Genomic DNA, 12,905 nt, shown 5'->3' with positions numbered 1-12,905 from the left:
CTTCAAGAAATCCTTATTATGCTTTGATATGTTTAATGATTTTTATGTTACTATTATGCTATGCAAGTTTAACATTACAATTTTTAATTAATATAGGTTCAAAATCTAACATGAAAGGTGAAGGTCAAATTGAAAGTTCCACATGATGAGCTGAGAGTGCATGAACCCACTGCATCGGGACTCTAGGGAATAAAAATGGCACAATATGTAAATATTGTGGTTATGTCAATAAAGTGGAGAAATTACAAGATTTAAGTATCATCTTGGTAGATATGACCCCAACAAAAATGTGAAGAAATGTCTTAATGTTCCACTTGAAGTTAAGGCAGAGATGTTGTTGAGCATTCAAAGCAAAGATAAGGCAAAGGCTAAGAAGAAGGAGATAATTGAAAATTTACGTGAAGAACTACGTGGAAATCTTGGCCGTCAAACAAACTCTGCTTTCGAATCAGATTCGGATGACGATGTGTATATATATCCAGTAGATGTTCATGTTGACGAACAACGTGTATCGAGAAACTCTTTGTGCATCAAAAGCTTCCGAATGGAAACGTGAACAAGAAGTGCAGGTGTGTAAAGACAAAGGGATTAAAGGAGCATCACTTGGATTTTTTAAACATTCAAAGAGCTCCAAAGAGCCATCACTCTACAAGTCAAAACATGCTTGACAAAAAAAATGTCAAAGATATGTTGACCAAAAATTCACTTGGGAGTATGATGAGCAAATTCATTTCCAAGCATTGTATACACAATAATGTAGCTCCCTCAAAGACTGACACACATCATTTCACAAATATGATCAATAGTGCACAACAAGTAGGTATGTGAATTTGTTGTCTTATCTTATGTGAATTGTTGACACCGAAGTAGTTCCTAGCATATGTTTAATGTACAAGATGTTTGAGATTATGAAGGCGAAAATTTCGAACATTAAGAGCAAAAAATGAAAATTTCCAACATTAACGACAAAAAGTGGGTACTAAAGATTGTGCAGAATTGATGAGATAAAACGTTATTCCACCCACTACATACTGGAGGTAAAATATTTTTACCAATAATTATTTACAATTTTACATCCCATCTTTCTTTTACAAATATTATTTTTTTTCATACATGATAAGTACAATATTTAAATTCGAGTATCAATATAAACCTGAAATGATGTTGTCCACCAAGTATATAATACGTTTTTCCAAATAGCCCCAAAAATAGCTTAATTTGGAACTGAAGTTTATTATTGTCTTTTTAATCATGTCAATTGATACTTATTTTGTTTATACATGCGTACTTTTTAGGTGAATGGTTGACAATGTATGGATTAAGCTCTCGCAATCAAGTTGTCACAAACAGCTTCATCTTTGGCATGTGAAAGAAATTGGAGCTCGTTTGCATTAATACACACCAAGCAATGTAATCGATTGGGATATGAAAAATTGGAAATGTTAGTTTTTTGCTCTTATAATATGAAGTTAAAAATAAGGGACATACAAGTTGAAGTAGAGAGGCAGATGAAACAACTGATTATCTGGATTTCCTTGAGGTAGGGATCTAAGTCAGGTGATAAAGAAAATGATCCACTCGATATGTGGATTAGACTTGCACATCTTGATGATGCTGAAAGTAACCCAGATCCACAAGTTACTAATATTGCACAAGAGTTAGGTATTGATGTTGAACATGACATATGCGAAGAGGTAATAACTAGTAGTTCAAGTAGTGATGGAGACTCTTTCAGGTGACACATGCATGCCACACACTACAACATAATAACTTTGGAAGATCAACAGTTAGATCAAGGTCAACAAAATGAAGCTAGTGATGATGTGATCATGATGGTAATGATAAGAGAGATGGTGGTGATGGAGGAGGTCAAGCTCTGGAAAATTTTGGAGGAGGTCAATAATATGAAGGACTTGGCTCCTTCAGTGGAGAATCTCAATTCATGCATGTCACACAAGACTATGACCATGGCCATAAAGCTAGCACACCAGGAATTGAAGCAATAGGAAAACCTTTAATTCGTAAGAAATCTGCACATGATGTTCGAATTGATGCAGACTCACTTGTTTTAAGTATAGAGACGATAGGTTTGGATAGTCAATATGGACATGGGCAATATGTCTATAACAATAGTAACTATGGTTATTCTCTTAGTAGTTATAGTTATTATAGTGATTATGGTTCCTATAGTTATAATGATAGTTATAGTTATTATAGTGATTATGGTTCCTATAGTTATAATGATAGTTGTAACACATCGATTTACACACGAGAACCACAACTTTCTTGTGAAAGTGATAAAGACTCGGACTTAGAGCCTCTATATTATCTACATTCTTCAAAGTGTCCCAATTTGGATAAAACATGATTTAATCCAAGGTATCCTCCTATTAGTATCATTAGGGTTCATGTTGAAACTTATGGATGGCATACTTCCAATTATGTTAGAAACTTTGAGCATATGGGGAGTACTATTGTCATTACCAAATAAATTATACTAATGTTGAGCTAGTATATCATAGATTATCTTTTTACTATTGAATCTTGTATTTGACCTTCCATTTTGTATGACCTAAACTTTATTAATGAAATATTCTCTTAATATTCATTTTTCGATCTTTATTAGTATCTATTATTTGATTATCGATCATGTTTGACTTCTAATTGTTTATTTATATGCTTAAAGTCATAATTTATTACTTGAATAAATTTGTTCTAAAATTTCACTAAAAAATTTACAATATTTTTAAAAATTTCCGTGCTATCCATGATTTTTCCCAAAATATCTATCAATATATCCGGAAATTTGAGTTACCAATATTTAAACCAATAATGATATTTTCATCCTTGATTATATCTAACTATAAGATATTATTGAATTTTAAGGCAACTATACTAGTAATATAGTGAGCTAATTTCCTAAATCTTTCTTAAAATATAATACTGATAGGTCTGTATCTCACGTTTGAACTAGAAAAATCCTCTCATGTTAAAAGGGCGATCTTCAAAACTAAAAATTTGAGTCTTCCAACAATGTAATTTCGAGTTCACAGATAGAAAATTTAATCTTCCAATGTTACATAAAAATCTACTAGTGTACAACACCACAACTAATACAATGAAGGTCCCATATAAATAAATACCAAATACAAAAGTTCCCAAATTCTTCTTCAATTCTTCTTCAATTCTTCTTCTAACTCACTTCAGATATCACAACCATTAACACTAATTAAGACTAACTTCAAGGTGTATTTATATGTCACATCTTATCGCAAAATCACAAGTATACTCAGACAACATATCTGTATGTTACATATCTTCCCGCAGTCTCACTAGGTCTGATGATCTTCACAACTTGTCCACGCTTTAGCCCGTAATATCTTGCAACCGGGTCGGTCACTTGTATGCGCGGTAGCTAACACAAAAAAAATATGCAAAAACACATAAGGATCTCATTCATATTGCAACAGAAATGCAAAACACATATAGACACTAACAAATAGACATAGACGAGATGGTACGGTACAACCTGACAGCGATAGATGACTTTATAACTTGCATTGTGATTAGTGAACATGAAGCAATAGAGATGATACCCAAAGGATGGCCCCATGCTAAGGAGCTTTTCTTATAGCATGTTTGGAGATACCCTCCAAGGTCTTAGGATCAAACTTTAGAGTTAAAAACTTAGGGCATGTTTGGTAGGCAATCTAAAAACTTTCGTCATCTTCTTGAGGTTACACGGTCTCTCGTCCTGTCTACTTCACTTCCATCTTACTTATGGGAGGATGCAGTTCTAACTGTAGCTCATCTTATTAATCGAATGTCTTCCCGTGTCTTCCAACTCCAATCCCCTCTTGAATGCCTCAAGGAGTCATACCCTACCACATGGCTTATTCCCGATGTTCCTCTTCGAGTTTTTGGGTGCACTGTCTTTGTCCATAGTCATAGCCCTAACCAAACTAAGTTTACCCCTCGTGCTCAGAAATGTGTCTTCATTGGGTATCTCCTTCACCAGCGAGGTTATAAATGCTTCCACCCTTCTTCTCAGAAATATTTCATCTCCATGGATGTAACATTCCTTGAGGATAAACCTTTCTTTCTCGTTAGTCATCTTCAGGGGGAGAGTACTAGTGAAAAGACTAACTGATCCACATCTTCAATCCCTACTGACCTTCCTAAACTCCTTCCTGAACCATCCTGAGTGCCCATGACACCGTTCTACTCACTAAACAAGTCCCTTGGATAACCTACTATAGGAAGAATCTCATAAAGGAAATGGTGTCCCCTACTGCTCCGTCGGCTCTGCTCCATGAATCTGAACCAACGCAAGCTCAAGGTACTACTGATCCCTGTGAGAATTTCATGGGGATGGGGAATGAAATGGGGAGTGGGGACGGGGATGGGGAATGGCATCCCCAGCCCCGCCCCGCCCCGTGGCAATCTCTATTCCTAAGTGGAAGACTGTCGTCATGGAAAAAATGAGAGCTCTTGAAAAGAATAATATGTGGGACTTTGTTGCTCTTCCTAAAGGGCATAAGACAGTTGGGTGCAAGTGGGGTTCACTCTGAAGTATAAATCAGATGGAACTCTAGACAGGTACAAGGTCAGACTAGCAGCAAAAGGGTTTACTCAAACTTATGGGATAGATTATTCTGAGACTTTCTCCCATGAAGCAAAGTTAAACACAGTCCAAGTCCTTCTTTCTGTTGCAATTAATAAAGAGTGACCTCTCCATCAACTTGGTGTGAAAAATGCATTTCTGAATGGTGAATTAGAAAAAGAGGTGTATATGAGCCCCCTTCCTGCGGTTTTGAAGCTCAATTTGATCGTCATATTTGTAAAACTCGAGAAGTCTTTGTATGGTTTGAAACAGTCCCCGAGAGTGTGGTTCGACAGGTTTACTACCTTTGTTAAGTCCCAAGATTTCACTCGGGAACACTCTGATCACACATTGTTTACAAAAAGGTCAATATCTGGAAAAATTATTGTTTTAATTGTGTATGTTGATATTGTTCTGTCAGGAGATGATGCTGCTAAGATCACCAGGCTGAAAAAGAAAATGGTTGATGAGTTTGAGATCAAAGATCTAGGGAATCTAAAGTATTTCCTTGGAATGGAGGTGGCAAGATCAAAGGAAAGGATCACTGTCTCACAACGAAAATACACTCTTGACCTGTTAAAAGAAACAGGTATGACTGGATGTAGATTTGCTGACTGAATTCAATGCGAAATTGGGAGATTATGTTGACAAAGTTCCTGTTGATAAAGAGAGGTATCAGCGTCTAATGGGAAAACTGATTTGCTTATCTCACACTAGACCATATATTTCCTATGTTGTCAGTGTTGTTAGTCAATTTATGCAGGCACCCTACGAAAAACATATGGAAGTTGTGAATCGGATTATGAGATATTTGAAAAGCTCACCAAGTAAAGGTCTGATGTTTAGAAAAACTGATAGGAAATGCATTGAGGCTTATACCGACTCTGATTGGGCAAGATCAGTTATTGACAGAAAGTCTACCTCTGGATATTGTACTTTTGTATGGGGTAACCTAGTTACTTGGAGAAGTAAGAAGCAGAGTTATTGCTAGAAGTAGTGCTAAAGCTAAATACAAAGCTATGAGTTTGGGAATCTGGTTGAAGAAAGTTCTTTCTGATCTACACTAAGATAGTGTTCTACCTATGAAGCTCTATTGTGATAATAAAGCGGACTATAAGCATAACCAATAATCCTATACAACATGATAGAACAAAACATGTGGAGATTGACAGACACTTTATAAAAAAGAAACTGAACAATGGCAATATCTATATTCTGTATATTCCATCTAGTCAACAAGTTGTTGATGTTCTCACCAAAGAGTTACTCAGGCAAAGTTTTGACTCATGAGTTTGTAAGTTGGGTTTGATTGACATCTATACTTCAATTTGAGGGGGAGTGTCGGAAATAAGGGATTACAGCCCTAAGAGTATTTTAGTATTTGATTTTACCCTAGGTTCATTTTCTTTTTTATTTTAGGGCTTGCTAGAGCCTATAAATATGACTTTTATTGTAACTTTCATTGTGTTAAAAATAATAAAAGAGACTCTCCATCGTGGTTTTTCTTCCTGTTCTAGGATTTTCCACGTAAATCTAGTGTTATCTATTTTCTATCTTTTAACAGTTTTGTAACCACCAAGGATTAATTAGTGAAAAAATAATTCTTCAATTATTTTTCCTCTAAAAAAAGTTCTTAGTTTTTGGAAAGAAAAAAAAAGAACGAAGAAGATTTTGCCTTTTCTTCTTCCTCATGTTTTCCTCTCTAGATCTACTATTTTCTGAGTTTTTCATCGATTCTAACCCGTTCTCGGACGAGTGCACATAAAAAATCGGGAGTTGTGTTAACCTTGGAGAGCAACCGGCTTTGACGATTTAGCACCAAGGCCACGCTAATCTTGCTTTCAAGGCCGTGGATTTATCCACTGCATAACAATCGACATTCGGTTCCAACATTGCTAAAAGAAACTTGATGAAGCACAAGACAAGCTACTAAAACATGGTTTGCAAGTCACGACAAGCTACGTAATGTTAATGGAATCCCAGACTTAGCAAGATTCCACTGAATAAGATTGAGCAATTTAAACATAGCACAATGAATAAATCATGTTGTTAGTCATTAGTTGATATAAAGATGGAGGAGTCCGATGACCACATTGGATTATTTTATTAGATTGGGCCTTCTAATTAATTAATCTAATTGAGTATGAACTTAATAGGTAGAAGCTCATTTAACCCTAATTGAACTAGTGTATAAGGAGACTTAAGGCTATAGTCCCCAATATACCAAAACAATCCTCAGTCTTTCTTGAATCCTATCTAATCTGCATTCGGAATTTTGGTTGAGGAATACTGTAGTAAGCTATCATTAGTCTCAATGGAATCCGGTATGTTATTTACAATTTAACATGAATGATCCTAAGGTTAATCTATTTAATATAGATTTGATGTAATTATGCTAACACTACAGACATGGGAACCAAAGTGGTATCAGGAATGCATGAGCACATCACATTTCAATACAGATCTTAAGATAAGTTCTCACAAATGTTATATTTTCTGAAGAATTAATCCTAACCTGTGTTTCCTTCACGGTATATCTCTCCAGTAGCGTCTTTTTCTCTTCATTGGCGAGTAACTGGTGCTCGGGAACAAGGACGTGCTCTTTGATATTAACTAGCAATTCTGCTTCCTGCATCAACAAATGAAGATGAGAAAAGGAATAAAAATCTTATATTTCAAGTGAACTAAGAAAAGAGCAAGAATATAGAAACCATGCCAGAGGAGAAATTGAACAACTTCCTTAGCCTTTTAATTGTTCTTCAATCAGAGAATACAGGAAAACCCCCATATTTTTCATTATTTTTTTAATATCCATGAGTGTCCGAGCCAGTTCATGCGCACCTCAACTAATTTCACGAGACAATTCGCCTAACTTTACAACATTTGGGTTCCTACGATATTAAATCCTAAATACGGCCACCATGGATTGAACCTATGACCTTTTAGCCCTTTATCAAGGGGACGTTCCTTTATTTACCTCCATATTTATCATTATCGAATTGCAAAACAAGGAATAAAGGAAGAAAGCATAACATGATTTGGTTTCTAGTTTTCAGAGTAGCAGGGTTCCTTTGATTCTGTTCAAATTATTGGGTAAGGATGAATCTAATTTACTTTTCCAACGGGTAGTTTGGTTTGTCTCAAACTTAAATCATAAAAATACTCCATAAAATATTCACCTGGAAAACTTCCAAGTGAAATTTGGTAGATACTTCACTTATACTGGTACGAGCGAAAGGGGTCAAATTCTGTTGAACGACCAATATTGCTCTAGAAACATTCTCTGATTTCATCCGGCTGGTATATGTTTTCAATGTCTTCACGCCAACCTTCTGTTCTTCTGGAAAGAAAACGTAAATCTATACAGGGAAAAAAATCACTATAAGAGGATATAAACCAATAAAAGAACTAACGAGAAACTTGTAGCTCCTGTAACTGAACTTTTAATAACTATGAGAAATACTAATCAAATATTCCTTTTCTTTAGACAATACCTGATCAGAGCTATCATTTCTCTTGGCTTTATTAATAACAATATCTTCTCTTTTCATGCTTTCACCATATTTATGCTTAAATTGCTCCCTTGTCATGTCAATCTCAAAGTCTCCAACAAAATAACCTCGGTCTCTTAGCATTTGGAACACAGTTTTTCGAATTCTGAAAAGCCTGGTGATTTCCTCCTCTGATAGCACCATCTTGTTTGTGGCTAATTCATTGTCAAACAATTCGATGTTCATTAACTAAATAGATACACAAAGAATATATAATGCACATTGTAAATGAATAAGACTGTATAGATGTCCATTTACTCCACAGGGACCCGCCACAAAAGAGATGGAGAATGAGGGAGGGAGCGGGGAGAAATTTCTCCCTGTTGACTAAACGGGGATGGAGATGGGGGTTACATTCCCCGTCCCCGACCCCCACCTCGTCTCTGTCCCCACCTCAATGGATAAAACTATACACATATATAAACTCACATCCTGTGAGTTTATTATAAACTCACCTAATTAGTTTTAATCACACCTAATTAGTTTTAATCAGTCTATTTTAAAATACTTCAACAATAAGTTTTTTCTAATTCTCATCACAATGTTTTTATACTTCAATTTTTTGATATTTAAGTATTTATTACAGGTAAGACCATAAATGTTGTAATATTTAAGTAAATATATATTTTTAATATTTAAGACTTTATTGTGGTTAAGATCATAAATGCTGGAATATTTAAGTTAAAAGGGTTAAACTTGTAATATTTAAATTTTAATTTTTAGAAATTATGGTATTAAATATTATAATTATACCTCAGTATATAAAATATTATTGTTTAACTAGGAAATTTTATAGTACTTTTTTAATTAAAAAATGTATTGAAAATGACACATCCCGTCCTGCCTGGTGGACATCTCTAAGTAACAGAATTAATATAAACATCAATCTGAATATAGCTATGTTACATACAGGAAATCTCAAAAGCATTACAGGACACAGCATAAAGAACACACCATGGATATAGTAAAACAACAATTTGCAGAAATTCAAAACAAGTTGGAGACTTTAATATGATGGACGCAACAACAAGACAACAAATAGAACACATTATGAAAATGGAGCAACAATTTGAAGAAAAAAAGTAAAATCCTGTAGGAAAAGCACAGACTTGCAATAGCAGTTTTCAAACGTGTGTACATAACATATAGACATTCTTCTTTTTATTTTAAACAGCTTTAGGTGTTTGGATCAACGAATGTACACCTCAACCCACCCTACAAGATAACAGCTTAGCCATGGTGTTTTTGCATCCAAAAAATTAAAGCAAATTTTAATATCATGGTTTGAACTCTTAAACTCAAAAATATCTAAGATCAAAAAATGTTTGAGATAAACCTTTTTTGATCTAAGATCAAATTTTAATATCATGGTTTCAGATAAACCATAATTATAAAAGCTAAAGAGTGTAAGAACGTCAAGTAGACAAAAACAACCTTTCTTTTTCCCAGTATACAACAAGAGCAGAGCCACGTCCTAGAAAAGTCCTATTTCTTTCATACCAAATTCTCCACCGAAGAGCCACCACCGAAATTATAACAAAAGATTCTAGAAATTTCCCCAAAGAAAGTTCCACAAGTGAACTCATAGAAAGCCTCCGAACAACTCTGGGAAACACCCAGCCTATAAAGCACCAACACTCCTGAAATGGCCAAGTACCGATGCCGGATATTGGCGTTTCTATTATTTTATTATTATTTTATTCGACACGCCTTGGACACGTCTTCTGCAAAAGAGAAAAGAAAAAGAAGAAGAAGAACACTACTGGCAGCCCTTTTAAGGGGCATTTTAAGCCCATTGATGTTAACTGTTCAACTCATTTTTAAAAAAAATTCAAGGGTTTTTACAGACTTTCTCCACACTAAAACACTTCACCTCAAGACTTTTAAGTCATTTAACCCACAATTTTCCTTTTACATAATTTAAAAATTAAAAATAATAATTATTATTATTATTTTAAAAATAAAAATAAAAATAAAAAAACCACTATGCTACCCGATTCTTCTTTCTAACTTTATCGATGGCGGCGACTTCAACTTCAAGACCTACGACCACCGGTGACTTCTCTGTTCTTTTTTTTTTTCCCATTTCTGGTTTTTTCCTTCCGTCTTTATCTTTGTTTTTTCATATCTGTTTTTCCTTCCTTTTGCTAAATATATGTGTGCATGTTTCACGATATGTCAAAATACGTACATATAATATTTATTTTTGTTAAAAAAGAAAACAACGTGTCCTCGACGTGTTTGTGTCCTACCTTTCTTAAATTGGCGTGTCCGCATATCGTGTTGTATTCGTGTCGTGTGTCAATGTATGTGCTTCTTAGCAGTGATCCAGATTAAGTTAAATATTTTAAAGAGACTGGATCAAGAGGAAGCAGCAAACGGGCATATGAAAAACAAGTGCAACCTTTCTTCCAAGTCCTTTCTACACAAAATACACTAGCTGGGAGTCAAGAGAACAAAGGGCATTTGTTTTTGCAGTCTGTAACATGCGTTCACCAACATCTAAGCGCTTTACTAAGATCAAAATTTATTCTTTTAACCACTCAACTAACAATTTTGACACAAACTATTTTCCCCAAGGAATACATGAATCTACATATTTTCCAAGAATGTTGGGTGTTCTCACAAGATAAATTTATATAATCTAGTAATCAGTCTTGTTAAAATGGAAATTTCTTAAGTAATTTGAATGGCAGGAAATTTCAATTAAGAAGATGAAACTAGAAAATTTCTAGCTGTACCACCAACCGAGTAATTGGTGGAAGGTCAGTTGGCAACTTGGTAATAACTCGAAAGAAGTTCAAAAGGAATGATTGGTTCACTATTTGATGCTGGGTATTGCTCATTTCTTTCATTATACAAGTTCTAAATTGAGTTTTTCGGGTTAGAGAAGAAAAAGACATAGATGGAGATTGAGAGAATACCAGTAAGAAAAATAAATCAGTGCAAAGCGTTATGTAGGACACGGCGGCGGCCAGCACGGAAGAAAGGCAGCTACGACGGCGGCGACACTGAGCTGCTGAAATGGAGGAGGAGGAGCCGGAGCGAAGAAGAAGATGGTGGAGCAAAGAAGCTGGAACAAAGGGTTTAGGGCTTTCTCTTTCTTTACTCTGTCTCTTCATCCTTTGAAATATCGAGGAAAAACATCTGTTTTCACTTGGACTTTGTTTTTTTTCATTTCTTATTTTTTACAATAAATTGAACTGGTAATAAATTATTATGTCAACGGAGCTATGTCTATTTTGGCGACGCCCTTAATTTTTAATTTCATCCATTTTGAATTTTATAATATTTAGTATAATTTTAACTAATTCACCTACTAATTTAATTAGAAAAAAGTAATGTAAAATTATTCATATACTCATTAATTTGTGCTAAATTTTAACAAATATCCTTCAACTTTTAATTTATTTAAATAATATATCTATATTTTCAAAAGTTGTAATATTACTCCTCAATAAGCATCTCAATACTACTTTTGGAATATGAAATTTTAGAATTTTGAACTGAAATTAAGACTTAAAACTATCAAGCGAAGACCTAAAATGATGTGGTGATCTGGAATTTTCTTTAAAGATCACTGCAACATCATTTTGTACCTCAATTTTCATCCTTTTTTTCAAAAAAATAATTACTCCAATGTATATTTTAAATATTTATGAAAGTTCAAGGATATTATTGCTAATTTTGAAAGTATAGGGTATTTTTTAAATAAACAACAAAGTTTAAAGGCTTTTTCGTGTGGAATTGTGAAAAATAGCATGTTTAGATTTTCACCTTACAAAATTAATACGCTTTTTGAAAATTTGTAAAAATAGTTTTTTTCGGTCTATCTCGGGCAAGATCAACCACCGAGAATTAGTTAAAAAAATCAACTTTTTTTCAACTTATCAATTGTTTTGGGTTTTCTTGATACATCTCGCCTAATTATACACTAAGATCTGCTTTTTTTTTTTTTTGTAATATTCCCAAATCTTATACTATTTTCAAATGTTCTTCAAATTTGGTTATAGTTACTAAATATTATATCAAATTATTACATAATTTTTCAAATTTTTAGCATAGTTTATGTTTTCACGGTTTTATGAATTTCCAAAATGAGCCTTCTTAAATATAAACAAATCTTTAAACATATTTACATTTTATAGCAAAAAATTCCAAAAGTACAAAACACTTTTGGACTTTTTGCTATAGAGTGTAAATATGTTTTGGGTTTTTCTATTTATAAGAATTTCCCTTTCTAAAATTCCAAATGTATTTTTCAATTATCAAATTAGATTTTCCAAATTGATTCAACATTTTTAAATTTTGGGAAATATCAATTTTTTTCAAAAAATTGGGTAAGATTTAGGATACATATAGAATTTCGGTGTTAATCTTGTCCGAGATTCCACTAAGAAAGCTCAAATATATTAATTTATATGTTAATTATGTTTGGAATTTCATCGAGAAAGCTCAAATATATAGAATCTTAGTGTTATTATACCCGAGATTAGTACCACATAATTTCAATGTATAATCTGGTGAGATGTACCGAGAAAGCCTCAAACAATCGATAAATTGGGAAAATTTTGATTTTTAACTAAAATCTCATGGTCAATCTCGTTCAAGATGGATCGAGAAAAACTATTTTTACAAATTTTAAAAAAGATACTAGTTTTGTAAAGTAAAAACTTAAACCTGTTATTTCTAACAATTTTTTTTATTAATATTAATGGGTCAATTTTATCCAAACATATATATATATATAT

The 12,905-nt window shown here is 33.6% G+C and overlaps 2 protein-coding genes across 2 annotated transcripts; one reads left to right on the top strand and one right to left on the bottom strand.

Moving 5' to 3' along the window:
* The first annotated feature begins 331 nt into the window (after positions 1-331).
* LOC150033731 (uncharacterized) lies at positions 332-2,368 on the top strand. The gene is made up of 4 exons (XM_090317048.1): positions 332-506; positions 1,324-1,496; positions 1,545-1,735; positions 1,927-2,368. The coding sequence occupies exons 1-4, from the start codon at positions 332-334 to the stop codon at positions 2,366-2,368; spliced, it is 981 nt and encodes a 326-aa protein (XP_090173174.1).
* A 657-nt stretch (positions 2,369-3,025) lies between these two features.
* On the bottom strand, positions 3,026-11,346 carry LOC120086680 (DNA-directed RNA polymerases II and IV subunit 5A-like). Its single transcript, XM_039043441.2, has 5 exons — positions 11,079-11,346; positions 8,098-8,309; positions 7,783-7,962; positions 7,119-7,232; positions 3,026-3,415 (listed from the first exon to the last, which is right to left on the bottom strand). The coding sequence occupies exons 2-5, from the start codon at positions 8,296-8,298 to the stop codon at positions 3,290-3,292; spliced, it is 621 nt and encodes a 206-aa protein (XP_038899369.1). The 5' UTR covers positions 8,299-8,309; positions 11,079-11,346; the 3' UTR covers positions 3,026-3,289.
* Positions 11,347-12,905: the final 1,559 nt, after the last annotated feature.

Source organism: Benincasa hispida, chromosome 9 (assembly GCF_027475165.1).
Source record: "Benincasa hispida cultivar pf3 chromosome 9, pf3_genome.v1.1, whole genome shotgun sequence".
Taxonomy (NCBI): domain Eukaryota; kingdom Viridiplantae; phylum Streptophyta; class Magnoliopsida; order Cucurbitales; family Cucurbitaceae; genus Benincasa; species Benincasa hispida.
The sequence above is the reverse complement of the archived record's forward strand: the minus strand, read 5'-3'. Positions and strand labels throughout refer to the sequence as shown.